This window comes from Cetorhinus maximus, chromosome 2, assembly GCF_964194155.1.
Source record: "Cetorhinus maximus chromosome 2, sCetMax3.hap1.1, whole genome shotgun sequence".
Lineage (NCBI taxonomy): Eukaryota > Metazoa > Chordata > Chondrichthyes > Lamniformes > Cetorhinidae > Cetorhinus > Cetorhinus maximus.
In genome coordinates this window covers 136863752-136888773 of record NC_135880.1, presented here as the reverse complement: position 1 = coordinate 136888773, position 25022 = coordinate 136863752, and the positions used below count along the sequence as shown (strand labels likewise).

The 25022-nt window shown below is 41.1% G+C and overlaps 1 protein-coding gene across 2 annotated transcripts in view; it reads left to right on the top strand.

Annotated features, from left to right (window-relative positions):
• The window catches only part of fbxo10 (F-box protein 10), a 51412-nt gene that overhangs the window by 21540 nt on the left and 4850 nt on the right, over positions 1–25022 (top strand). The window contains exons 4-11 of one of the 2 annotated variants that reach the window (XR_013580431.1): positions 5401–5550; positions 6875–7011; positions 10508–10578; positions 11515–11667; positions 20562–20837; positions 22736–23046; positions 23304–23485; positions 23834–23970. Coding sequence is in view for 1 of the 2 variants with exons in the window: in XM_078569847.1 (XP_078425973.1) it covers positions 5401–5550; positions 6875–7011; positions 10508–10578; positions 11515–11667; positions 20562–20837; positions 22736–23046; positions 23304–23485 (1280 nt within the window). In the remaining variant the exon portion in view is untranslated. The remainder of the gene's footprint in view (positions 1–5400; positions 5551–6874; positions 7012–10507; positions 10579–11514; positions 11668–20561; positions 20838–22735; positions 23047–23303; positions 23486–23833; positions 23971–25022) is intronic. The other variant, XM_078569847.1, reaches the window with a different exon arrangement.

Here is a 25022-nt window from a genome sequence, read left to right as displayed (position 1 = left end):
TATATGTTTCCAAAACAAAGACAGAAACAGAAATACCTGGAAAAACTCAGCAGGTCTGGCAGCATATATGTTTCCAGTCTCTTTGTGCCCTCCTCACAGCTTGTATTCCCACCTAGCTATGTATTGTCAGCAAACTTAGATCCATTACTCTCTGTCTCTTTGTCTAAGTCATTAATATAGATTGTACGTAGCTGAGGCCCAAGCACTGATCCTTACAGAACTCCACTAGTTATAGCCTACCAAATTGATAATGCCTTGTTTATCCTTACACTTTGCTTTCTATCCGTTAACCAATCCTCTAGCCATGCTGATATATCACTCCCAACACTATGAGACCTTATCTTGCATATTAACTTTTTGTGTGTCACCTTATTGAATGACTTCTGAAAATCCAAGCATACTACTACTACTAGTTCCCTTTCTCTACCTAACTAGTTATATCCTCAGAAAAACTTTAATAAATATGTAAATTTTCCTGAGAGGGCATTCCATTGTTGGACTGAATTTCCACCTCATAATGATTCCAAAATCTTCCTTTTCTGTAACCAACCCCAAAGCCCTACATCCCCTGAGAGTTCTGTTTTCCTGCAACTCAGGCCTCTTGTGCATCCCTCACTTCCTTTGTCTCACCATTCAATTATATGCAGTATCTCAACCTTCTAAGCCTTAACCTCTGGCATTCCCTCCCAAACCTATTCACCTCTCCACCTCTCTCTTCTCCCTTTGAAACTCTGCTTAAAACCTACCTCTTTGATCACCTGGTAATGCTCCTGTGGAGCACCTTGGGACATTTTACTATTTTAAAGGTGCTATATAAATAGGTAAGTTGTCAATACCTTGACATTTTAAAGACTGATCATTACATTGTCCTGAAATAAGACTTAAAACAGCAATTTTCAGAATTGAATATAAGACATGGAATAAAAAGCTGCAATGCTGAAAATTGGGTTGAGAGGCAAAGCAGCAAATTCTTGAAACACAGCAGATCAGTCAGCAGCTGTGGTGAAAACAGATATTGCTTTGCTCAGGGCCCTTAAATTGAAAGATAGAGGAGCATTTGAACCATTATAAAAAAAGGGGGAGAGGGGAGACTGGTACTTCAAGTACAGAGGAAGCTGTAATAAGTTGAAAGAGCTGCAACTTGCTTTTTAAAAAATGCGGAGATTCTTTAATGATATAAAAACCTAAGCCTAACCCTAATTTTAAGCCATCTAACAAGTTGCTGCTTTTCTTTTAAGTAGACTGCAGTCATTCAGCCCATTAACTTCCTCCCTGTGTTTGTCATTTGTTTTCAGGATTTTCTGATGCAATAATGTCTTCCATCAGTAAAGTGCAATTGATCTTAAGTTGTCCTGTGAATAAAAAGTCCTCGAGTGGCGCCCAAGGACTACTTAGCTGAATTTTCTCGAAGAGCTCAGAGGAGATTTTAAATCAAGAGAGCAAAACTTGAACAGCTTACCTCATCTCTACTAAGTTAGCTGGTCAAAGCAGGATGACGGTCAAGTGTTACAATTGGCTCAGGACCCCTGGCAGGAGAAGGGGAGAAAATATCATTGGAGTTCCTGTTATTGTGAGCCCCGTTATCAAACGGATAAGTGGAATGTTAGTTGAGGCCACAATTGGTTAATGGTATCCATGCTCGGGACAGCCAGCCACTACTCACTATTGAGACCAGTGATGTGAAATCAATGATATTCATAGGAATATAGCAACAGGAGAATAGACCATTCAACCCATTAGGGCTGTTCCACCATTCGATTAGGTCGCAGCTGATCTCTACTTCAACTGCATTTGCCTGCCATTGTTCTATATCCATTGGTACCCTTATCTTACAAAGGTCCTTCTATTTCAGTCTTAAAAATTTCAATTGGACCAATGCTTATGACTATTTGGGGGAGGGGCTTCCCCCAGATTTCCGCAACCCTTGGTGCAGAGAACATGCTTCTCCTGAATGACCTAACTGTAATTTTAAGAATATGTCCCCTTGTTCTGGATTCTCCCACCAGAGGAAATAATTTCTCTTCACCTAAACTATAGCTTTTATTTTAAAGACCTTGATTAGCTTACCCCACAGCCTTCTAAGCTTGAGGAAGCACAAGCCATTTATGCAGCATGGAAACATAGAAAATAAAATGATCATGGCTGATCCTCTATCTTAATGCCACACTCCTGCGCTCTTCCCATACCCCTTGACGCCTTTAGAGTCTGGAAATCTATCTATTTCCTTCTTAAATATATTCAGCGACTTGGCCTCCACAGCCTTCTGTGGTAGAGAATTCCATAGGTTCACCACCTTATGAGTGAAGAAGTTTCTCCTCGTCTCAGTCCTAAACGGCCTACCTTGTATCCTGAGATTGTGACCCTTTGTTCTAGAACCCCCCCCCCCACCCCCAGCCAGTGGAAACATCACCCCTGCATCCAGTCTGTCCATTCTCCACCAGAATTTTATATGTTTCAATGAGATCTCCTCTCATTCTTCTAAACTCCAGTGAATACAGGCGTGGTTGGCCCAATCTCTCCTCATATGATAATCCTGCCTTCCCAGGAATCAGTCTGGTGAACCTTCGCTGCACTCCATCAGTGGCAAGTATTTCCTTTCTTAGGTAAGGAGACCAAAACTGCGCACAGTACTCCAGGTGTGGTCTCACCAAGGCCCTGTACAGCTGCAGTAAGACATCCTTGCTCCTGTACTCAAGTCCTCTTGCAATGAAGGCCAAAATATCGTTTGCCTTCTTAACTGCTTGCTGCACCTGCATGCTTGCTTTCAGCGATTGGTGGACAAGGACACCCAGGTCCCATTGTACATCAAAATTTCCCAATCTAACACCATTTAAATAATACTCTGCCATTCTGTTTTTCCTACCAAAGCGGATAACTTCACACTTATCCATGTTATACTGCACCTGTCATGTATTTGCCCACACACTCAACTTGTCTAAATGGCCTTGAAGCCTCTTAACACCCTCCTCATCGCTCACATTCCCATCACATTTCATGTCATCAGCAAACTTGGAAATGTTACATTCAGTTCCCGCACCCAAATCATTGATATATATTGTGAATAGCTAGGGGCCAAGCACTAATCCTTGCGGTACCCCACTAGTCACTGCCTGCCACTCCAAAAAGGACCCGTTTATTCCTACTCTCTGTTTCCTGTCTGCTAACCAATTCTCAATCCATGCCAATATGTTATCCCCAATCTCATATGCTTCAGTTTTACACACTAACCTCTTGTGTGGGACTTTATCAAAAGCTTTCTGAAAATCCAAATACATCACATCCACTGGTACTCTCTTATCTATTCTGCTAGTTACACCCTCAGAAAAACTCCAGTAGGTTTGTCAAACATGATTTCCCTTTCATAAATCCATGTTGACTTTGTCTATTCCTGTTGATATTTTCTAATGTTATCACATCCTTTATAATAGACTGTAGCATTTTCCCTACTACTTATGTTAGGCTAAACCGGTCTGTAATTCGCTGTTTTCTCCCCCCGCCTCCTTTTTTAAATAGTGGGGTTACATTTGCCAATGACTTTATATTTTAACTCTTTAAGCCCTGGTATCATTCTGGTGAATCTGCACTGTACTTTCACCAAGGCAATATATCTTTCCTGAGGTGCAGCACCTGGCCGAGACTTTTTGAAGTCTAACCTCTTTGAGGTAAAGGTCAAAAATTTCATTAGTCTTCTTTCATTACTTTTTGTACCTGACTTTTAATGATTTGTGTCCTCTGTCATCTTCTAGTGTCTCACCATTGAGAAAATAAGTCCAGTTTGTTGTTTTTTGACCCAAAATAGATGACCTCACACATCCTCACATTAAACTCCATCTGCCATAGTTTTCCCAATTGCTGCTCCCATCTGCATAATTTAACATGCCTCAGGTGTCACCTGCAAATTTAGATATTAAACTCTTCCTTCATTCAAGATATTGATAGATGTGGTATATAGCTGATGCCCTAGTACAGGCCCCAGGGAGTACCACTTGTCATGTCCTGCCAATCACAGTACATTTCCTTTATCCTTACTCTGTATTCCCTAGCTCCCAACCAATCATCAACCCAGGTCACAAAAATTGCCTCCAGTTCCTTGTGCTGTCATTTTTAATGAGGGCCACTCTCAAGCCACTATAAGGCACTCGAGCAGCCCATTTTGAGAGATTTTGGATTAGTATTTTGGAGGTTTCTCCTCCAAATGCTCCTTTCCACACTGCCATTTTTTTCCCTAACCAAATGTAGTATGTAATTCACATAATGTGTTCATTTGATACATTCTGTAGCTGCAATTTTACAATTTATTGTAGAAGCAACTTTGAAGTAGAATGAAAATGGTCCAAATTCTAATATTGAATAAGTTGCACACATTTGTTAGGCAGTAGAGTTTGAAATCCTAATCCATAGTTTTGACCCAAGCTATAACAGGGACTCAAAGCAAATACAAATGGTAGAACAAGTGATGCAGAAGAAATAATCCGGGTTATTGGGCCAAATTATTGTGTCTTTAGGCAATTAGCGTGTTATGCTGTGGGGGAAAAAAACCTGTTCAGAAACATTTTTAAAGTGCTCTTTAAGTGATGAGGGTTATTGCCTTTTTATTTTGCAGTGCATATTAACATGGAGTTGGACAATAACAGCTTGGAATGGCTGGTGAGAAAATGCAGTCCAAAATATTGCTCCAAAAATTGGGTGGTGGGGGGGGTGATTTTTTATTAAGAAAAAAATGTGAGGTACAAATACTCTCTGTTCCCCCAATTCTCCCACTAAAACACCTCACTCAGTACGTCCGCAAGTACAACTTGCATATATATAGCACCTTTTAAGGTAATGAAACTTCCCATAGCTATGAAGTAATCAGACAAAAATTGGCACCAAGCAAAAAACAGGAGGCCTTATGACAGATGACCAAAAGCTTGGTGAAAGAGGTGATTTTTAAGGAAGTTCTTAGAGGAGAGGTATGGGGCGAAGTTTAGGGAGAGAGTTCTAGAGGTTAGGTACTATTCAAATGAAAGCACAGCCATTAATGGTGGACAAAATAGGAGGAATGCGGATTTCTCAGAGTATTTTAGAACTGGAGAAAGTTTCTGAGATAGAGCCTCGATCTAAAGTCTCATGCGAGAGATGGCATCTCTGACAGTGCAACAGTCCCTCAGTACTGCTCTGAAGTGTGAGCTAGGTTATCTATTTAAATCGGTGAAGTAAGAATGCAAAACCTGCTGACTCTTATGAGTGTCACCACTGAGCCAAGGCTGACCATTTGTGTTGAATATCCATGAAATAGAATTGTTTAATGAATTAATACTGTAATTAATAGTTTGTAAACATGGGTGGCTACTGTAGTTTAGTATTAAACAAATGTGCTCTGCTTGGTAAATAGCTAATGGTCCTGCTTCTCGCCTTCAGATTATAATGATAAAGAATGAAATTAGTCAGTGCAAAGCATCAGGAATCTTTTTACGACTGGCAGCAGGTGGTCTAATCGCGGACAACAACATCCACTCCAACTCAGAGGCTGGTATTGATATCCGGAAGGGAGCCAACCCTTTGATACTGGTAATTAACCCTTTGTTTTGCATGGCTGTTTGTTTGTGTTTGCTACCATTGATTTTGACAAGCAGCCAAGCTCAGTGTAGCTCTTAATCCCAAACAGAATTTACTTAAACTGGTTGTATCAGAATTTGCTTCGCAAAAGTATTTCACAAGAATATTTTTCCATTTAATGTCCATTGAAAAATAGTTTTGTAGGTTGTTTCGTTTGTAGTAACACCATCACTTTAACGTTTCTAATAACATAGCATGTTACATGTTTTTTTTTTACTTTTTAATGTCTGAATCTGAATTCAGCCCAAACTGATGGGATGAAAATCTGCATCACTCTTCTGACAGTTCTGATTCTACATGAATGACTTTGGGCAATGTCCTAATGACCCAGCACTTCATAACGCAAAGGAACCTCCAATTTGTGTAAATTGCCATTAAATTGGAGATTGTACTGAGAAAGGTGATGATCAAGGCTGATGTGGAAAATGGAAGTGCCACTCCACTCATTGTTGGGACAGAGTAGAGAGTGACTTACTCCACCTAGCCCATTTTTGGCTGTTCAATGTGGTGAATGCTTCCCTCCACAACAGCCAGATCCTCCACACCAATGTGTACGAAAGGTGCAACAAAAAAAAACAATTTTTGAGTCATCATACTCCTATTTTTTCCCCTACTGCTTAAGTCTTTTTTTTCATTAGGTTAGGAAATTGGGTTGGATGAAAACAAACTCATGTTAAGAGACCTAGATAATCAAAACATGTATATTGATTAGCCAGAAATCAACTGACTTTTTTCTTCATGAATGAAGATTGATAATGCTAATTCTGTCATGGCGTTAGGTGGAGTTCGATTACAGACAAATGCAGCTCTGTAATGACCTGACATCGGAGAAGAATCATTGAATTGTAATCAGGAGCTGGAACAAATGGCCTGAGGCTAATTAAAGCATGCTTCCACCACCCTAACACTGAAACATTTGGCTACCTTGAACATCAAAACATGGCCTAGGTTGGAGAGTAAGGCTCCCTCTATTCTGGCCCAACAATATTCCTTAACCCCAATCTCAGAGAGTGCCCTACCTGTGTGCAATACCCTATCCCTAGCAGCACAAACTTGGGGGCTGAATCTGTTGGGGATGAGACAAGAGAGATGTCCTTGTCTGCATGGGTCAGCTACTCAACCAGAGCTGTATCTGAGCTATTTTATAATGGCCTAACAGTTTGAGTCTGAATATTCAGAAACAACAATGGGTCTTTAGTGCTGCGTGGCAGAGGTGATGGCATTCATGCAGCAATACTCAATTGTGGTGTTTCCCTGTTTTTGTTTTGCTCTGCAGTGTAACCAGATACACAGTGGCCATCGCTCAGGGATTGTTGTGCTCGGAAATGGAAAAGGCATCATTCGCAGTAATCGAATCTATGGAAATAAAGAAGCTGGCATCTACATTTTATATAATGGAAACCCAGTGGTGTGGTGAGTGCTCTAGTAACCTGTCTCACTTGCAGCTTCTGTCATTTGGGTCCTAATCTCTCAGGCACAGCTGTGATTCCTGGGGTTTGTGTAATGACTGACTGAGCATTAAAGATATTTGCATGACCTGGAGTCTTTTGAATACATTTGTGTTAACTAAGAATTGCATTTTGTTGCTTAGCACCTGAGGTATAAATAGGCAATACACCGTGTTTTTGTCAAGAGTAATTGCTGAATCTACAAATCCCAAGTGGCATTACCTCCTTTGTGTGTATATCATGAATAGTTAAATGTAATCTGCATATCTTCATTAAAAAGTAACAGTGGAAAAAGGTACATTGTGCATTTAGATTTGTAACAAAGTCTGGAAACCTTGATATCAGCCATTTCATTGAGTTTTGCTAAAACATGGTTTCAAAGCATTGATTTTTTTTTTTGAAAGAATATTATGGAATATTCCCAAGCTAAGGTCTTGCTTAGGTACTGAGTATTTATTTTCAAAAGTCAATTATAAATGACTTATTGTGATAATAAAGTTGACCATCAAACAGTCATTAGACTATGCTATGACTGTTTTTGCATGAATTCTAGGTTATAAAGATGTTGGTGATAAGTCAGTGAACATCTTCATGACATCTGAAGCAGATAGTAACACTGTTTAGTCCCAAAATTACCTTAACCCAAGTTTTGGGGTTGATAGTATTGAGGTTTGGCTCTGTGGTATCACTTTTGCCTCTGAGTCAGAAGGTTATGGGTTCAAGTCCCACTCAAGACTTGACAAAATCCAGACTGACATTTCAGTGCAGTACTGAGGAAGTGCTGCAATGTTTTTTTTTTGTAAAAATATACTTTATTCATAAAATATCTTCAATCACATTCCAAACCATTCCAAAAACACCATTTCAAGGCTACAATCCAGTTCAACTTTTACAAAATGTATCACCAGGTGCATCAGTACAAACAATATTACAATCATTTACAGCCTTTCATTTTGAGCTGTACAGCCCAAGGGGGTTTAAACAGTTCCCAGCCCCTCGTTGCGCTGTGGCAGAAAGGTCTTAGACAGCGAACCTTCCCCATTGTGCCTTTGCGGCAGCTGCCCCAAGCTTTAGTGCGTCCCTCAGCACGTAGTCCTGGACTTTGGATTGTGCCAGTCCGCAACACTCGGTCGGGGACAACTCTTTGTGCTGGAAGACCAACAAGTTTCAGGCAGACCAAAGCGCACCTTTCACCGAGTTGATGATCCTCCAGCTGCAGTTGATGTTTGTCTCGGTGTGTGTCCCTGGGAACAGCCCGTAGAGCACAGAGTCCTGTGTCACAGAACTGCGCGGGATGAACCTCGACAGCAACCACTGCATCTCTCTCCAGACCTTCTTTGCAAAGGCACAATCCACAAGGAGGTGAACAACGGTCTCGTCCCCACCACAGCCACCTCGAGGGCAACGTGCAGAGGGGGTGAGACTCCTGGCGTGTAGGAAGGATCTGACGGGGAGGGCCTTTCTCACCACCAGCCAAGCCACGTCTTGGTGCTTGTTGGAAAGTTCTGGCGATGAGGCATTCTGCCAAATGACTTTGACAGTCTGCTCGGGGAACCATCCCACAGGATCCACCCTCTCCTTTTCCCTCAGGGCCTCTAAGATGTTACGTGCTGACCACTGCCTGATGGACTTGTGGTCAAAGGTGTTTTTCTGCATAAATTTTTCCACGAGGGACAGGTGGTACGGCACGGTCCAACTACTTGGAGCGTTCCGCGGCAGCGTGGCCAGACCCATCCTTCGCAACACCGGGGACAGGTAGAACCTCAGCACATAGTGACACTTGGTGTTTGCGTACTGAGGGTCTACGCACCGCTTGATGCAGCCACACACAAAGGTGGCCATCAGTATGAGGGCGATGTTGGGCACGTTTTTTCCCCCTTTATCTAGAGGCTTGTACATCGCGTCCCTGCGGACACGATCCATTTTTGACCTCCAGATAAAGCGGAAGATGGCTCGAGTGATCGCCACCACGCAGGAGTGTGGAATGGGCCAGACCTGCGCCACGTACAGCAACAGCGAGAGTGCCTCACACCTGATGACCAGGTTCTTACCCGCAATGGAGAGGGAGCGTCGCTCCCACATGCCCAGTTTCCTTTTCACCATAGACACTCGCTCCTTCCAGTTTCTAACGCATGCCCTGGTCCCTCCGAACCATATCCCCAGCAGCTTCAGGCCGTCAGCCCTGACAATGAAGGGGACAAAGGATCGGTCAGCCCAGTTCCCAAAGAACATGGCCTCGCTCTTCCCATGATTTACCTTGGCTCCCGAGGCCAGTTCGAACTGGTCGCAGATGTGGATCAGTCTGCGCACCGACAGCGGATCCGAGCAGAAGACGGCGACATCGTCCATGTACAGGGAGGCTTTTACCTGAGTGCCTCCACTGCCTGGGATTGTCACTCCTCTTATGCCTGGATCCTTCCTGATGGACTCGGCAAAGGGTTCTATGCAACACACGAAAAGAACAGGCGAGAGAGGACAGCCGTGCCTGACTCCAGATTTAATCGGAAAGCTATCTGTTTCCCACCCATTGATTGAGACTGCGCTACTGATGTTAGTATAGAGCAGTTGGATCCAATTTCGAATTCCCTCCCCAAACCCCATTTTGGAGAGCACATCCACCATGTAGGTGTGCGATATTCTGTCAAAGGCCTTCTCCTGATCCAAGCTGATGAGGCAGGTATCCACATCCCTGTCCTGTACATAGGCAATTGTATCCCTGAGCAGCGCAGGGCTGTCAGAGATCTTCCTGCCTGGCACAGTGCAGGTCTGGTCAGGGTGAATCACCAATTCCAGAGCGGATTTGACCCGATTGGCGATGACCTTGGACAGAATCTTATAGTCCACATTCAACAGTGAAATGGGTCGCCAATTTCTAATTTCCTCCCTGCCCCCCTTGTGCTTGTAGATGAGGGTGATAATGCCTTTCCTCGTGGATTCTGACATGCTGGAAGTGCTGCAATGTTGTGCTGTCTTTTTGAGGAGGCATTAAGCTAAGGTCCTATCTGCCCTTTCAGGTGGTCCTGGTCAATACTTACCTCTCTGACCAACCTATTTTTAAGTCATATTGGTTTTTATTTCATTGTTGTTTGTGGGATCTTGCTGGTGCAAATTGGCTGCCATGTTTCCTACATTACAAGATTGACAACACATCCAAGTTACTTCATTGGCTGTGGGGTATCTTGAGATCATTAAAGACTCTATGTAAATTTAAGTTCTTTCTTCACTCACCCATTCAAAGCATCGAGTGTCATTGATATGCATGCAAAAACCTCTGGGTGACACTCCAAAGGAGAAGCATTTAAAAGAGAGAATGCGAATGGGGGCTAAGGCTGGGATCCTGGGTTGTGCCAGTGGTGACTTTACAGGTGTGGTCAGAGATTTCTTCCTTTAACCACCACTAATATAGACAGTAACACTTCCTAATGTAGTGTGTATTCAGTTGATAATGTGTCTATTCACAGTGGGAATCACATATATCAAGGACTTGCCGCAGGTGTTGCAGTGAATGAAAATGGAAGGGGCCAAATATTAGGTCAGTATGCAACTTTACAACACAGAAAATACTATGCTTTTTAACCAAGGCACAAATATTTGAATTAAGTATTCTGCGAGTCTGTGCTTATCTTGCTATTCTATATTTTATCAAGGACTTGAGCACACACTGTCTTTTAAGAAAATGATGTGGGGGGGGATGTATTTTTATTATACCTTATTGTGTGTATGATCTTTTCCAAGTCTGAAGTACTTGTTGTTTTGGAATGAAGAGTACCTTTGTTCCCGCTTAATGTTCACAACCTTTCAAAAAAACTGCATCCATCAGGGGAGGGCTCTCTACAAACTTTCCCCACAGGCAGTGTACAACTCTTGACTGTGTTCATGGTTTGATCTTATAGTTGGAGTTTGGAGCTCTTCTGTTAACTGAAGCACAAAAATAATTGGGGGCTACTGGAGAAGTGCGTAGGTTAGGGCAGGATTGGCCTCAGCTGTGATGCTCCTTACTGTCATATAACCTGACGACATTAACTATTTAGATCCACAAATGAAAAATAGGTAGAGCAGGGTGTGTGCAGCTCATAGAAGCATGTGTAAGCATTGGTCACAGTCTTCAGGAGAGATGGGGGGATATTGGAAAAAAGAAGAGAATAATACAGGGCTACTGAAATAGCCATGGGTCTTGGAAATGGCACAGTGCAGTGTTTTCCTAGTAAGTATACACCTTGATCACTGCCCCATTCCTTAGAGTTTTATGTGCATCCCACTTTGCTGATGCACCAGTAATTTCTACCAAGGTTCAACTCCAACTCCCAGAGATGGGCATAAATGGGTAAACTCTGTCAGTTCCACCAAAAATCCACTGATTTCAGTTACTTGGTTACAGATGGGTAAGTTCTTCCATGACATTTAACTTGGTTTGCATTTCAACTGGTTTTTTGGTTGTCATATTACCTACATTTCGTTGCAATTTTAGAAAATATTATACGTGAAAATCATTGGGGAGGTGCAGATATTCGGCGAGGAGGAGATCCTATTCTGAGAAAGAATCTCATCTGTTACGGTTATTCGGATGGAGTTGTCGTGGGTGAGCGAGGGAAAGGATTAATAGAAGGAAATACCATATATGGTAAGGGTGCAATAGATTATATTTCAGCTCATTTTTAAGTTTCTGTGCTTTGTGTAATCAAATCTCAAAGTAAGTTCGTTTTTGCTAACTACTCTGGCCTCAGTGCAGATTGGTTGAGGATAATGAATTAAGATGTTCTGTTCGATTAATGATGTGACAAAGATCTCCATAATGTTGAAAGGGATTTATAGAATACAGATCAGAATTACATAGACTCTATAGCACAGAAACAGGCCATTTGGCCCATTAAGTCTATGCCAGAATTTATACTCCATACAAGCCTAGTCTCATTACCTCCTTCATCCTGCCGCTGTATCCACCCCAAATAGACAGATTGCTGGTGAAACAGCCATTTTGCAAATAACAAATCAAGACAGAAGAGAAAATATTGTAGTAACCAATATCCTGGCACCCTAGGGCACCCTATCTTGGAATAGTTTCTAGGTATTTTACTACAGAACAGAGTGCTCCTGGGCCACTGGAGTAAGGAATGGTGTTGAAGTAGATCAGTTTAAAGAGATCAAGGGGTCTTAGTAAATGCAATGTTCAACATGCCCAACCAGTGCAGAGCTGCAATCAACAAAGCCCAATAGGATGTTAAACTACAGTATGTCATTAAATAATAAAATACAAGTCAGAGGAACTAATGATCAAACTGTATAGTGCTTTGGTCAGATGGCACCTTGAGCACTGTGTCCAGTTCTGGTCACCAAGACACAAGACAGACATTCAACTGATTACGTTGTGCAGAGAAGAGCCAAAAGGCTAAACCCCCAGTGTTAAGGGTGTAAATTAAGGTAAAGCTAGGTGAAACCTTGGCTTTTCAGCCTAGAAAGGAGGTGCCTGAGTGGTGACTATGTGGAGCTTTACATCATTGTAAACAGCATGAAAAAGATAGAATGGAGAATTGCTCTAAACTAAATCACCAGAGTGGGAAAATAGGACACAGATTCAAACTTATAAATGGCAAATTTATGTCTGATATTCCTTCACTCAGAATTCGGTCAACACTTTGAATGGACTTAGGTAGAGTAATGAAGATGAAAACCCTTGGATCATTTAAGAAACAGTTGGATGTTCTAATGTGGAGGGGGAACAAAGAAATGGGATATATACTTAAAAAGAAAAACATTGCAGGGCTATGGGGAAGGAACAGAGGAGTGGAACTAGTTGAATAGCTCTTTCAAAGAGCTAGCACAGGCATGATAGGCCAGATGACCTGTTTCAGTGCTATAAGTTTCTATGACACTCAGGAGTGGTGGGGGGAGAGGGGTGTGCGGGGGAGTGTTTGGACAGTTGTCCTAAGATAGGGCCAAGTAGGCTTTCTTAGCAGTATTTTTATCAAGTGAACACTAAAAGCAGATTATCTTGTTTTCTTTGTTTAATTGATGGCTGATTTATTAACTGGATAGGAAATTGTTGATAGATCCTCACAATCTTAATCACATCATCTTTTGTCATTCACTTCTTTTCTGCACAGGACTGCTGAATGTTCAACAAATGTGTCATTAATTCACAGTGATTTCATGTAAATTTTCCCACTGTGATTGGTCCAAATTGCACTGTGAATTCCATAGCTGTGATGAGAATGTGGTGTAGTTAATCTCCCTGATTTAATTTGCATGGTCCTAAATGAGTGTGCTCTGTTAACACCCTCCTTCACGGTCATGACAAGGCCCGAGTAGGAAATTAACCTTTTACACTTAGAGCTTATAATTATACTGAATGAAATCTAAACACATTTGAGTACTTATGTCTAATTTCTTTTGATTAGGGAGTACTGGCACTTTATTGAATATTGTTTTATAGCCTTAAAGTTTGTTTGCAATATTATGGATGCTTTACAATTCCATTGGAATTGGACTTTAATTAGTCTGTTCAGTTACTCAAAATGACGCTTCCAGTATGTCTGTTTTATTCTATAACCATGTGCCATATCTGATGTGTACTGTGCACAGTTCTGGATTCCATAATGTAAGAAGGATGTAGAGGCACTTGAGAGAGTGCAAAAAAGATTCATAAGGATGACAGAATTGAGAGGTTATAACTATCAGGAAAGACTGAACAGCTGAGGCTCTTTATTTAGAAACGAGAAGGCTGAAGAGGTGACCTAATCGTGGTCTTTAAAATAATAAAATTATTTGAAAGCATAAACTTGGAGAAAATATTTCCACTTGAGTGGGACCAAAACTAGAGATCTTAAATATATGGCAGTCAGTAATGAATCCAAAAGAGAGTTCAGTAAAAACTTCTTTACCCAAAGAGTGGTGAGAATGTGGAATTCGCTATCACAAAGAGTAGTTGAAGTGAATGACATAGATACATTTGAGGGCAAGTATATGGGGGAAAAGGTGGACCATATTAGATTTGGTAGTGAGCTAGATTTAGTTAATAGCCTAACAATGTGTGAACATTAATAGTGATTATAATATGGATGAGTTTAGTGTAATGTTTGAAAGGGAGAAACATGGAAAACTATGATTCTAGGTTTTGATAAGGCTGAATTTCAATGGGATGAGGCAGAGACTATCCGCCATAAACTGGGCAAATCTGGATCAAGAAAGGGCACAGGGCAAGTGCTTACCGCTAAAAGGCAAGAGTTTTATTTGTCAAAAAAGACAGCCAAAGACAACTAAAGGGACAACATAGAACTAAAAGAAAAAGCATAGAAGAAAATGTGAATCCTGGCAAATGGGAAGGATACAAAGAGTAGTAAAGGGCGTCAAAGCAGATAGTTAGAGCTACGAAAAAGGGGCATGAAAAGAAATTGGCAAGGGCTATCAAAATCAACACAACTTTTACCATTATATTAGGAAAAGAGGATGGTCGAGAGGAATGTGAGCTCTTTGAAAACTGATAATGGTGATGTCATTGAAAATAAGGAAATGGTAGACATGCTAAATAATTACTCTGCACCAGTATTTACAATAGATGAAGAGGTTAGCCTGCCAGACATCTCAAGATAACTATTATTGAATCAGGGACACAGCAAAAAATAACATTAGCAAGATAACTGTTGTGGAAAAATTGATGGCACTAAAGAGCAACAAATCCCCAGAGCAGATTGTTTCCATCCCATGATTTTAAAGGAAGGAGGTGAGAACATTTCAGATGTCCAAACTATAACCTGCCAAAGTTCTATCAATTCAGGAACCTTGCTTTAGGTTGGAAAATTGTGCCTGTCATTCTCCTCTTTAAGAAAGGTAACAGAGAGAAACTGGGGAATTATAGAACAGTTAGCCTAACATCTGTTGTCAGGAAATTGCTAGAGTCTATAATTACTTATCAGATGACTGACCACTTTGAAAATTTTCTGCTCGTCACGGAGAGCCAGCATGGATTGTAAAGAATAGATTATGCCTGATTAATCTGATTGAGCTTTTTGAATAGGTGACTAGCGTAGTGAATAGGGAAATTTATATGGATTAAAACAAAAAATGCTGGAAATACTCGGCGGGATTTTCTGCATCCACCCGCCGACGCGATCTTCCGGTCCCGCCGCAAGTCAATGGACTTCTGACTGGGGTGTAGCCTCACCTGTGGCAGGTCCCGCCCGCAACAGGGCCAGAAAATCCCAGCCACTCAGTGGGTCTGGCAGCATCTGTGGAGAAACACAGTTAATGTTTCAGGTCTGTGACCTTTCATCTGAATATCAACTGAATATGAATCCCTAATATCAACTGGGATTCAAACAACATAAGGGGCACTGAGGGAGAAAAACTTATGCAGTGTGTCCGGGAAAAATTTTTCAACCAATTAGTGACAAACCCAATGAGAGGAGATGCAATTATAGACCTAGTCTTAGGGAACGAAGAAGGGCAAGTGGGTGAAGTGACAGTTGGCGACCATATCGGGGTCATATCACAATTCGATTAGATTTAGCATTACCATGGAAAAGGACAGAGATAAGGCAGGAGTAAAAGTCTTGAACTGGGGGAAGGCAAATTTTGCAGAAATGAGAAGGGACTTGGCTGAGGTGGACTGGACAGCACTGCTGGAGGATAAAACAGTGGAAAACCAGTGGGAAGCACTAAAAAGCGAGATCATAATTGTACAAAGTAGACATGTCCCCTACAAAAATAAGAGTGGTACTGCCAAATCTAGACCCCCCTTGGTTGTCTAGAAGAATATAGGGGAAGATCAAACAGAAAAAGAAAGCGTACGATAGGCACAAAGAACTAAGCACTGCAGATAGCCTAGACGAATATAGGAAGTGCAGGGACAAAGTAAAAAAGGAAATAAGGAAATCAAAGAGAGGGCATGAAAAAAGATTAGCTAGTAAAGTTAAAGATAACCCAAAGATGTTTTACCAATACATTAATGCTAAAAGGTCAGTTAAGGAAAAATCAGAGATGAAGATGGAAACTTGTGTGTAGATGCAGAGGCTGTGGGAAGGGTTTTGAATGAATATTTTATCTCCGTGTTTACAAAGGAAAGGGAGGATGTAGATATCCAGGAGGAACATTGTGAGATATTGGAAGGGATAGTCATAAAGAGAGAGGAAGTGCTCAAAGGGTTGAAATCCTTGAAAGTCGATTAGTCACCAGGGCCAGATGGATTGTTTACGAGGCTGCTGAAGGAAGTCAGGGAGGAGATAGCAGATGCTCTGAGGATGATTTTCCAATCTTTGCTAGATACAAGGGAGGTACCGGAGGACTGGAGAAATGCAAACGTAGTTCCATTGTTTAAAAAGGGATCAAAGGAAATGCCAAACAATTATAGGCCAGTTAGTCTTACATCGGTGGTGGGCAAATTAGTAGAATCAATCCTGAGAGATAGGATTAACTGTCATGTGGAAAGGCATGGACTAGTCAGGGATGGTCAGCATGGATTTGTTAAAGGAAGGTCTTGCCTCACAAATTTAATTGAATTCTTTGAGCAAGTGACAAGAAGGGTTGATGAAGGTAGTGCAGTGGATGTTGTGTACATGGATTTTAGCAAGGCATTTGACAAGGTCCCACATGGCAGTCTGGTCAGGAAAGTAAAAGCCCATGGGATTCAGGGTAATGTGGCAAACTGGATAAAAGGTTGGCTTTGTAACAGGAAACAAAGGGTAATGGTCAATGGATGCCCTTACGAATGGAAAGTTGTCTCAAGTGGTGTTCCACAGGACTCACTGCTGGGACCCTTGCTGTTTGTGTTATATATTAATGATTTGGACGTGAACATGGGGGGCACGATTGGGAAATTTGCAGATGACGCAAAGATTGCCCAAGTAGTGGATAGTTTAGAGGATAGTCATAATCTCCAAAACGATATAGATGGGTTGGTGGAGTGGGCGGTAAAGTGGCAGATGGATTTTAACATAAAGGAGTGTGAGGTCATACATTTGGGGAGGTCAAACAGTTACAGGGATCACACAATAAATGGGAATATACTAAGAGGGGTAGATGAAGTGAGAGATCTTGGCGTACAAGTACACAGGTCCCTGAGCAGTTCAAGTAGACAAGGTTGTAAAGAAGGCATATGGAATGCTCTCCTTCATTGGCAGAGGTATAGAATATAAGGAGGTAAGGATATAATGTTGGAATTGTATAAAACACTGGTGAGGCCACAACTGGAGTATTGTGTGCAGTTCTGGTCACCACATTACAGGAAGGACATAATAGCTCTGGAGAGAGTGCAGAGGAGGTTTACAAGAATGTTGCCAGGGTTAGAAAAGTGTAGCTACGAGGAGAGATTGGATAGGTTGAGGTTATTTTCCTTAGAACAAAGAAGGCTGAGAGGTGACTTGATTGAGGTGTACAAAATTATGAGGGGAATAGATAGAGTGGACAGGATAAAATTGTTTCCCTTAGTGGAGAATTCTAGAACCAGGGGACATAGATTCAAGATAAGTGGCAGAAGATGTAGGGGGTACATGAGGAAGAACTTTTTTACGCAGAGGGTAGTGGGTGTCTGGAATTCACTGCCCAAGTTGGTGGTAGAGGCAGAAACTCTAAACTCTTTTAAAAGTACCTGGATCTGCACCTTAAGTGCTGTAAGCTGCAGGGCTATGGGCCGGGTGCAGGAAGGTGGGATTAGAAAGGGCACCTGGGTGTCCGCGGGCTGGCATGGGCAAGATGGGCCGAATGGCCTCCTTCTGTGCTGTAACTTTTCTATGGTTCTATGGAATGTATGTTATTTACCTAGATTTTCAGAATGCATTTGATAAAGTCCCTCAAGAGACTGTTAGCTAAAGTTTTAGTTTATCAGATTGGAGGCAAATTATTAACCCAGTTAGGAAATTGTCTGAGCAGAAGGAGACAGTAGGAATAATGGGAAGGTACCGTAATTGGCAGGATGTGATAAGTGGTGTCCTGCAAGGATCTGCATTGGGGCTTTGACTATTCATTTTATTCATTAATAATGGCTTAGATGATGGGATAGAAAACTACACATCTAAATTTGACAATGGTACAAAGATAGGTGGCATTGTAAACAGCTTAGAAGGAAGCATAAAATTACAAAAAGATATTAACAGATTAAATGTGCAAAACTTTGATAAATGGATTTCAAGGTAGACAAGTGAGATCATTCACTTTAGACCTCCAATGGTTAGAACATGGTACTTTCTAAATAATGAAAACTAGAAATACTGGCACTCCAAAGACTTTCGGGGGGGTGGGGTGCAGGTACTGTTCATTAAAATGTTATGAGCAAGTACAGAAAATCAAGAAGGCTAATGGAATGTTGGTCTTTATATCTAGAGGAATAGAATACAAGAAGTCATGCTACAGCTACACAAAGCCCTGATCAGACCACACCTGGAGCACTGTGAGCAGTTCTGGGTCCTAAATCTTAGGAAAGATATATTGGCCTTGAAGGGAGTACAGTGTAGATTTACCAAACAAGCTGTGGTTGTATTTCCTGGAATTTAGAAGGTTTCAGGGTGATTGAAGTTTTCAAGATATTAAAGGAAACAGATAGGGTAGATAGAAGCTATTTTCACTAGTTGGGGAGTCTGGGATTGAGGGACACAGTCAAAAAATTAGAGCCAGCCCTTTCAGGAGTGAAAGTTGGAGACACTTGGTCACATAAAGGTTGGTGTGAGAATGGATGTTATTTTTTAAAATATTTTTGTGAAATGTGTTATTCTGTGTAAAGAAGGCTATGTGTGTATGTATGTGTATGATTTAATTAAGCTGGGCAAGAGATTGATAGGAGTCAGGTTGTCTGGGGGCGGGTGGGGGGGGGGTGGCATTGAGCCATGAAAAGGATAGAGGTGTTAAATTTGAGTTACAAGTAAATAGGTCTAACATTTGCATTTTTCGATTATGTTGAGAGTTTGTTTCAATATCAAAGGGGAGTCAGAGGTGAAAAGAAACGTGTTTGTATTTTGCAGGAGTTCCATTGGTAAATAGTAGTGGGACTATTATATTTTGACCCAAAAGCAAAGACAAGATAGAGACAAAGGATTTTATATTTTGGAAGGATTTGCGTTTCAAAGAGGTGTGAGAACAATGGAACCAGAGATGAAAGGGGAAAAAATGTATTTAGTGTTACTGTGGAGAGATAGCAGGGCTGCTTGAGCTGTTGGGATATAGCTGGAGCTCTGGGCTGGGAGAGGATGCGGTTTGAATCAACCATCCAGTCAAGCTAGAAAAGTCTTGAGCTGCAACAAGCAGTTTTATTCTAAAGTGAATTCCACTGCAGAGTGGAAGTAGAGGTCATGTGGTTTGCCTTTACTGAAGCTACAGCAGTTTGCCTTATGTAATGTTATTGGATTTCTTTAAGGGACATCTATAAGGGAGTGTTGCCTTGAGGTATCTACTTGTACAAGTAGAGTCTTTTTGTGGGAATGTTTTGTAAGACTAACCTTAATTGTGTAACTGTAATTTTGTGCACTTAAGTTTTCATTTATTTTGGTTAATAAAACTTTTACTTTTAATTTTTAAAATCCCAAAAGTGTTACTGGACCTCTTACTGCTGAGATCGGTACGTCGTCTTCTCGATTTCAGAATACAAAAAAAGGTTATGGTCGGAAAGCCAAGTTTCCCCCTGGGAAACACCGGCTGTGGTCATAACAGTTGGTAGATTAATTATTAATTTTAAATCTGAGATTGATCGATTTTTGTCAAACCAAAGGTATCAGGGGATCTGGGGAAAAAGCATATATGAAGCTAGGTCCCAGATCAGCCATGATCTCATTGAATGATGGTGGAACAGCCTTGAGAGGCTAAGTAGTCTCCTGCTGTTCCTATGAATAGAAAGATATGCTGTTAGAGTTAGGCAAAGAAGGGAAGGAGGCTTGTGTGGATAAAAAGGCTGGCATAGTTTAGTTTGGCTGGCTAAATGGCCAGTTGTTGTGCTGTAAACTTGATGTAATTACAGTAGAGGTTTCTTTAGAGACTTGCATACATCCCGGTAAAGGGACTGATATCTAAAAATCCTGCAGAAGCTGTAGTTTTAGTGCATCATGTAAAAAGTCTATTCCTGTTTCATCCTGTGTTAGTCTCATTAACATCCTGTCAGTCAGCCGTACTTCAATTGCCCTGTAAAAGTGATGCTTTACTTGCTTTCTTTACTTACAATGGGTAAGCAGGGTTAAAATCCCTGTTCCACTCCCCCTCACCACAGTGGCCAGAATGGTCTTGGATTCCATTTCCAGTCAGTACCAAGGGAGCTGCTGTCAGCAAATGGCAGTTGGGAAGGCCGTATCTGTGCAAATGAGGTCAGATTCTGTAATTGTGCGGCAGTACTCACTACCTAATCTCCTACGTCAAGATCAGCTACCAGACAGTCTTAGGGTGGGATTACTGATGGAATTGTACACCTGTTTGTATTTCACACTTCCAGAGAGAGAGAAGAAAAAGCAAGAAGTCTGAAAGGACAAATGCATCTCAAATAAAGTTGTTCTTTGTTTTCTGAATCTCAAATTAAGAAATTAATTTTGTTGGTAAATGTTTGTGCAGGTAACAAGGGTTGTGGGGTGTGGGTCATGTCCTCTAGTCTACCCCACATTGCCAATAATCAGATCAGCCGCAACAATATCTATGGAGTGGCTGTCTTCTGTCGTAAAGATGACGCAAATGACTACCTCAACAACCAAAGAGGCAATGAGAATTTCAATGATGAAGGGGAGACCATCAATTGGGAAAATGACTTTGACAGTGACGAGGAGAGATACACGTCGCACAAGCCAATCACCGTGGCACTGATTGAGTTTAACAACATCAATCACAACGGCGGTAAGTGGGCAATTGAAGTTATAGCAACTAGCGTATGTAGCTTGCCAGAAACATGTGACTAGTTGATTTCAATGGCTGAGTATTAAATGTCTTCAGACATTTGATCACAAAGCTAGTGTAGGATAATTTAATTTAAAAACAAAATCACAGTTTGGCTGATGGAGAATATATAATGAAAGTGAAAGTAGTAGTTATTAGAAATAAAACTATTATCTTTATTCTAATAGAAACTTGTAAACTTGGTGAGAATACTCCTAATGTTGATGGTGGGCAGAGGTCCCTGTGGAGCTTAAACATTGACAAAAACCCCTGTTGGGCTGAATTACCACTTTGTGTGCCGTTAATTCTAAGTCTGCTTTCACATTCAATTAAACCTCAGTTTCTTCTTTGGCTTAAATTTTTTTTCTAAGTGACGAGGTGGCTCTGATGAAGTGCTTTTTTTTAGCCACAAGCAAATCTCCCAATTGTTGCTCAATATATATTGGAAGATGGGCTGCGGTATAAGGGTAGGGGCACCATACCATGCAAAGCACACTGTGGGGCAATTTTCACCTACTGGTGTAATTCAGTTCTAAATTGATAAGATCTACTGTTGAAGACCCCCCCGCCCCCTTCAGAATGGTAAGTGTAATTTTGACTTGGCGTAAAGCTATTAAAAAAAAATCAATATTGGTTCAGCCAGCCATTAAACATTCTCTCGACTTTCATTTCCATTGACTTCAGCTACCCTCCCGCAATGTGCGACCACCACTCTAGATTTCTGGATCAGCCCACTGCCTTGATTTATTTGCAAATTCTAGCTGGTGTAGGGCACATACTTGCAGTGAGAGTGGAAAATTGCGTGTAAGTGAAATGCAAAGGGTAGAAGATTAAAATTCAGTTTTAGAGGGGGTGCAAAACAGGTGGTGGTAGATCATTATACACTCCATCCTAATTTTCCTTTCCTTTGGGTGGAGTGGGAGGCTGATCTGCTGCCGTCTTTATTTTGATTCCCTGCCAGAGTTGGAATATCCATTTTTCCCATCCCCCATAGTGATAGTTAAATGAAAGATTCACAACAGACATGACAGAAATTCTGAAACAAAAACAGAAAATGCTGGAAAAACTCAGCAGGTCCAACAGCATCTGTGGAGAGAAAGACAAAGAGTTAATATTTTGAGTCTGTATGACTTCTTCAAAATTCTGGATGGTTTTAAAAAGTGTCATCTCAACAATTAATAGCTTTTGCCAAGGCTGAAAGTGTGCAGGGGATTACGTAGTGGTAGTAATAGAAAACATCACTAGGATTGGCAGTCTGGGTTGTTACTTTTCAAGCAACCTGCTTTAAAGGCTAGGTGTATCATTGTATTATTCCACAGTGATAATGTGACATTCTCCCTCCATTAACCTGTCCCAGTAGCATATTGTTCAGGTTTTTGTTTTGTTCTTGGTGCGCTTAGCATGAAGTGTAGTGGAAATCTGATACTCTTTTCCTGAAAGGTAGTGTCAATTGAAATTGTTAAGACTGAGATGAAATGTTTTTTGGTAAGGTTATCAAGAGATTTAGATCAAAGACAGGTAATGGAGTTGAGATACAGATCAGCCATTATCTGATAGAATGGCAAAACAAGCTCACTCCTGTTCCTGTGGGTGATGCTGACCAGACCATATTTATTGCCCATGTCTAGTTGGCTTCCCCTTAACTGCCACAGTCCTTGTGGTAATGGTGCTCCCAAAATGGCAATATTGGAATTATCAGTTCATTTAGATAAAAATTCAACCATAATGCAAATTGGTTATAGAAAGGTTTATTGTTTGTTCACCCAGCTACTCTTTTGCTGTTCCAGCCTGTGCATTATTACTGCAGTTTCATGTGCTGGCTGATATTCTTTCTTTTTCCTCTAATTTCTTCTCACCAGCTGCTGGACTGTACATAAAGAGCAGTGAGACACTCAACATAATAGCCAACGCAGTTCATGCCAATCATGACAATGGGATTGCAGTTTATCAGAGCAGTCAATTTACCCACATCACAAACAACAGCATCACCTGCAACAGTGTAGGTGGAGTTCTTGTAGAAGCAGGATGCAAAGTTGAACTTCGGGGGAATGGTATCTATGACAACAGCAGCCATGGTGTCACCTCAAAGGGAGAAGGGACTGTCTTGGAGAATGACATCCTGGGAAATCATGGATGTGGTCTGCAGCTACTTGAGAATGCAGATATGAAGGTGGGTTCTGCATCAAAATTTTAAATAGTCTTTAGCGACCTTTGAGGGCCAAACCATTATTTTCTATGAACATACAGCTGCAGTATTTTGCATCTAGAGTGTAATCCAGAATATGCTTCCATCTACCCATCTTGCCTACTTTGGCTGCATTACTTGTCAATGTTAAAATAGCCTGAGGTTTCTTTTTACTATAGGAGATGACTTATGTACTGATGGGATGGGTCCATGACATAATGCTTAGATATGCTTTGCTTCAGGTGACAAAAAACAGAATCCAATCTCTTCACGACTATGGGATTGCAATCTTGGACCAAGCTAAGGGAGCAGTGCAAGAAAATCAAATCTTCCGAGGAAAAGTAGGGAAGACCATTTTAGAAAAAACGGAAAACCCAGAAAGATGTACCGTGCAGAGTAATGAAATTTTAGCCTGCAGCAAAAAGTAAGTTCTGTTCTTCGTAAGTTATTTTTGGTAAAATTTCCCTTGGGTAAAGATGTCATGGGTCACATGGCCACCCGCTCTGTGGTCATTTTCCCTACCTGTTTATTTTCTTATCTCTCTGCTCCACATTTTCTCAGGCTGGGACTTTGTGTCTTAGAACTTCTGGTTTGGTAGGGGGGAGGAGTAGCTCATGTGTTGGAATTCCACTTACTCAACCTGTGAATTTCAGCTCCATTTTTAAAAAAATACATGGTACTCGCATTGTAGGAGTGATATGTATGAAATGAACCTTCAGAATTCTATTACTTGACCTGCTTTTAACTTTGTGAATGCCTTTTCTAATTGAAGTAATAAAAAAGCCTCATAACAGCAACTGTGGCAAGCCTAATTCAGTACAGCCCTGGGATCAGGCATAGGATCTTTCTGTGATACACCAAACAGTGTATTTCCATCTCCTGGAACCATTGGGAAAGCTTCAGGAATTGGTGCGTGTTATTCTATATTAGAAGTTTAAAGTTATTAAAATTCCTTGTCTAAACTCTCTCATAGCATTAATACACTAGTGAAGATGCATATGCTGGCCACAGTTCAACCCAGTCTGCCTATAGCTTACTGAACTCTGAGGCAGGTTTCGAATAATGAAATTGGGATTGAGTCAGTGTTGAGAGTGGAAAGGTGTTGTACACTGAATTTCAGTGAGACTTATCTAATGGATCGCAGAGCAAGCATGGGCTCAATTTAAGGGCTTGGTCGCTGGGTAAGGTCATCAATTCAAAACTCCCTGCAGCAACCTCTACTCATAGGTGACAAGTTTCAGGGATGGCCTAGAACATTGTGAAACCGGTTCTCCCAATGAGTTCAGTATCCTGTGTGTGGAGTTGGTGAATTTACCTTTTAATAACCAGCTGCTGTGCTACAAGATAGAAAAAACCTTAAAAAAAAGGGAATACGAAGAGAACAATTTCATTCTGAGTAGAAAGAAAATCTCTGAATCACAATTTATTTACTCCAGTTTACTTTTGATATCCATGTAGCACCAGCACCACCTGATTCCGATGGGCAAGCTATTTCTAAAGCTAATGATTTATCTCCCTAACCCATTGACAAGGCTCCTTTGGTTAAAATGAAAAAGCAAATTTGAATGAAGACATAAATGTGTTGTACACAATTCTTCTAAGTTCTGGGAAATGTCATCCAGATGGAATTTGAAGACCATTTTAAGCTAATTTTGTGTGGATGAGGAGATGCTTTGTTTAGATTATGTCCATGGTTTCCATTGAGGTTTTAAAGGATTCAAAATGGTATTTACTTGTTATTAGTACTGTAGTTAGTCTTTTTTTAAAGTGGGAAATCAATAAGACACATCTGAGTCTGTATTGACGCAGCCCTCCTTGTAACAAAAAATTTATTTGCTATTTTCATATCTTCACATCTTTCCTTAGTGGAAGGATTTGCAGGCTGATTAGTAGTGTGACAGGCTGTGGCAATGATCATCATAATACCACTCAGTAGGATGGTATTCCATATGATGGGAGGA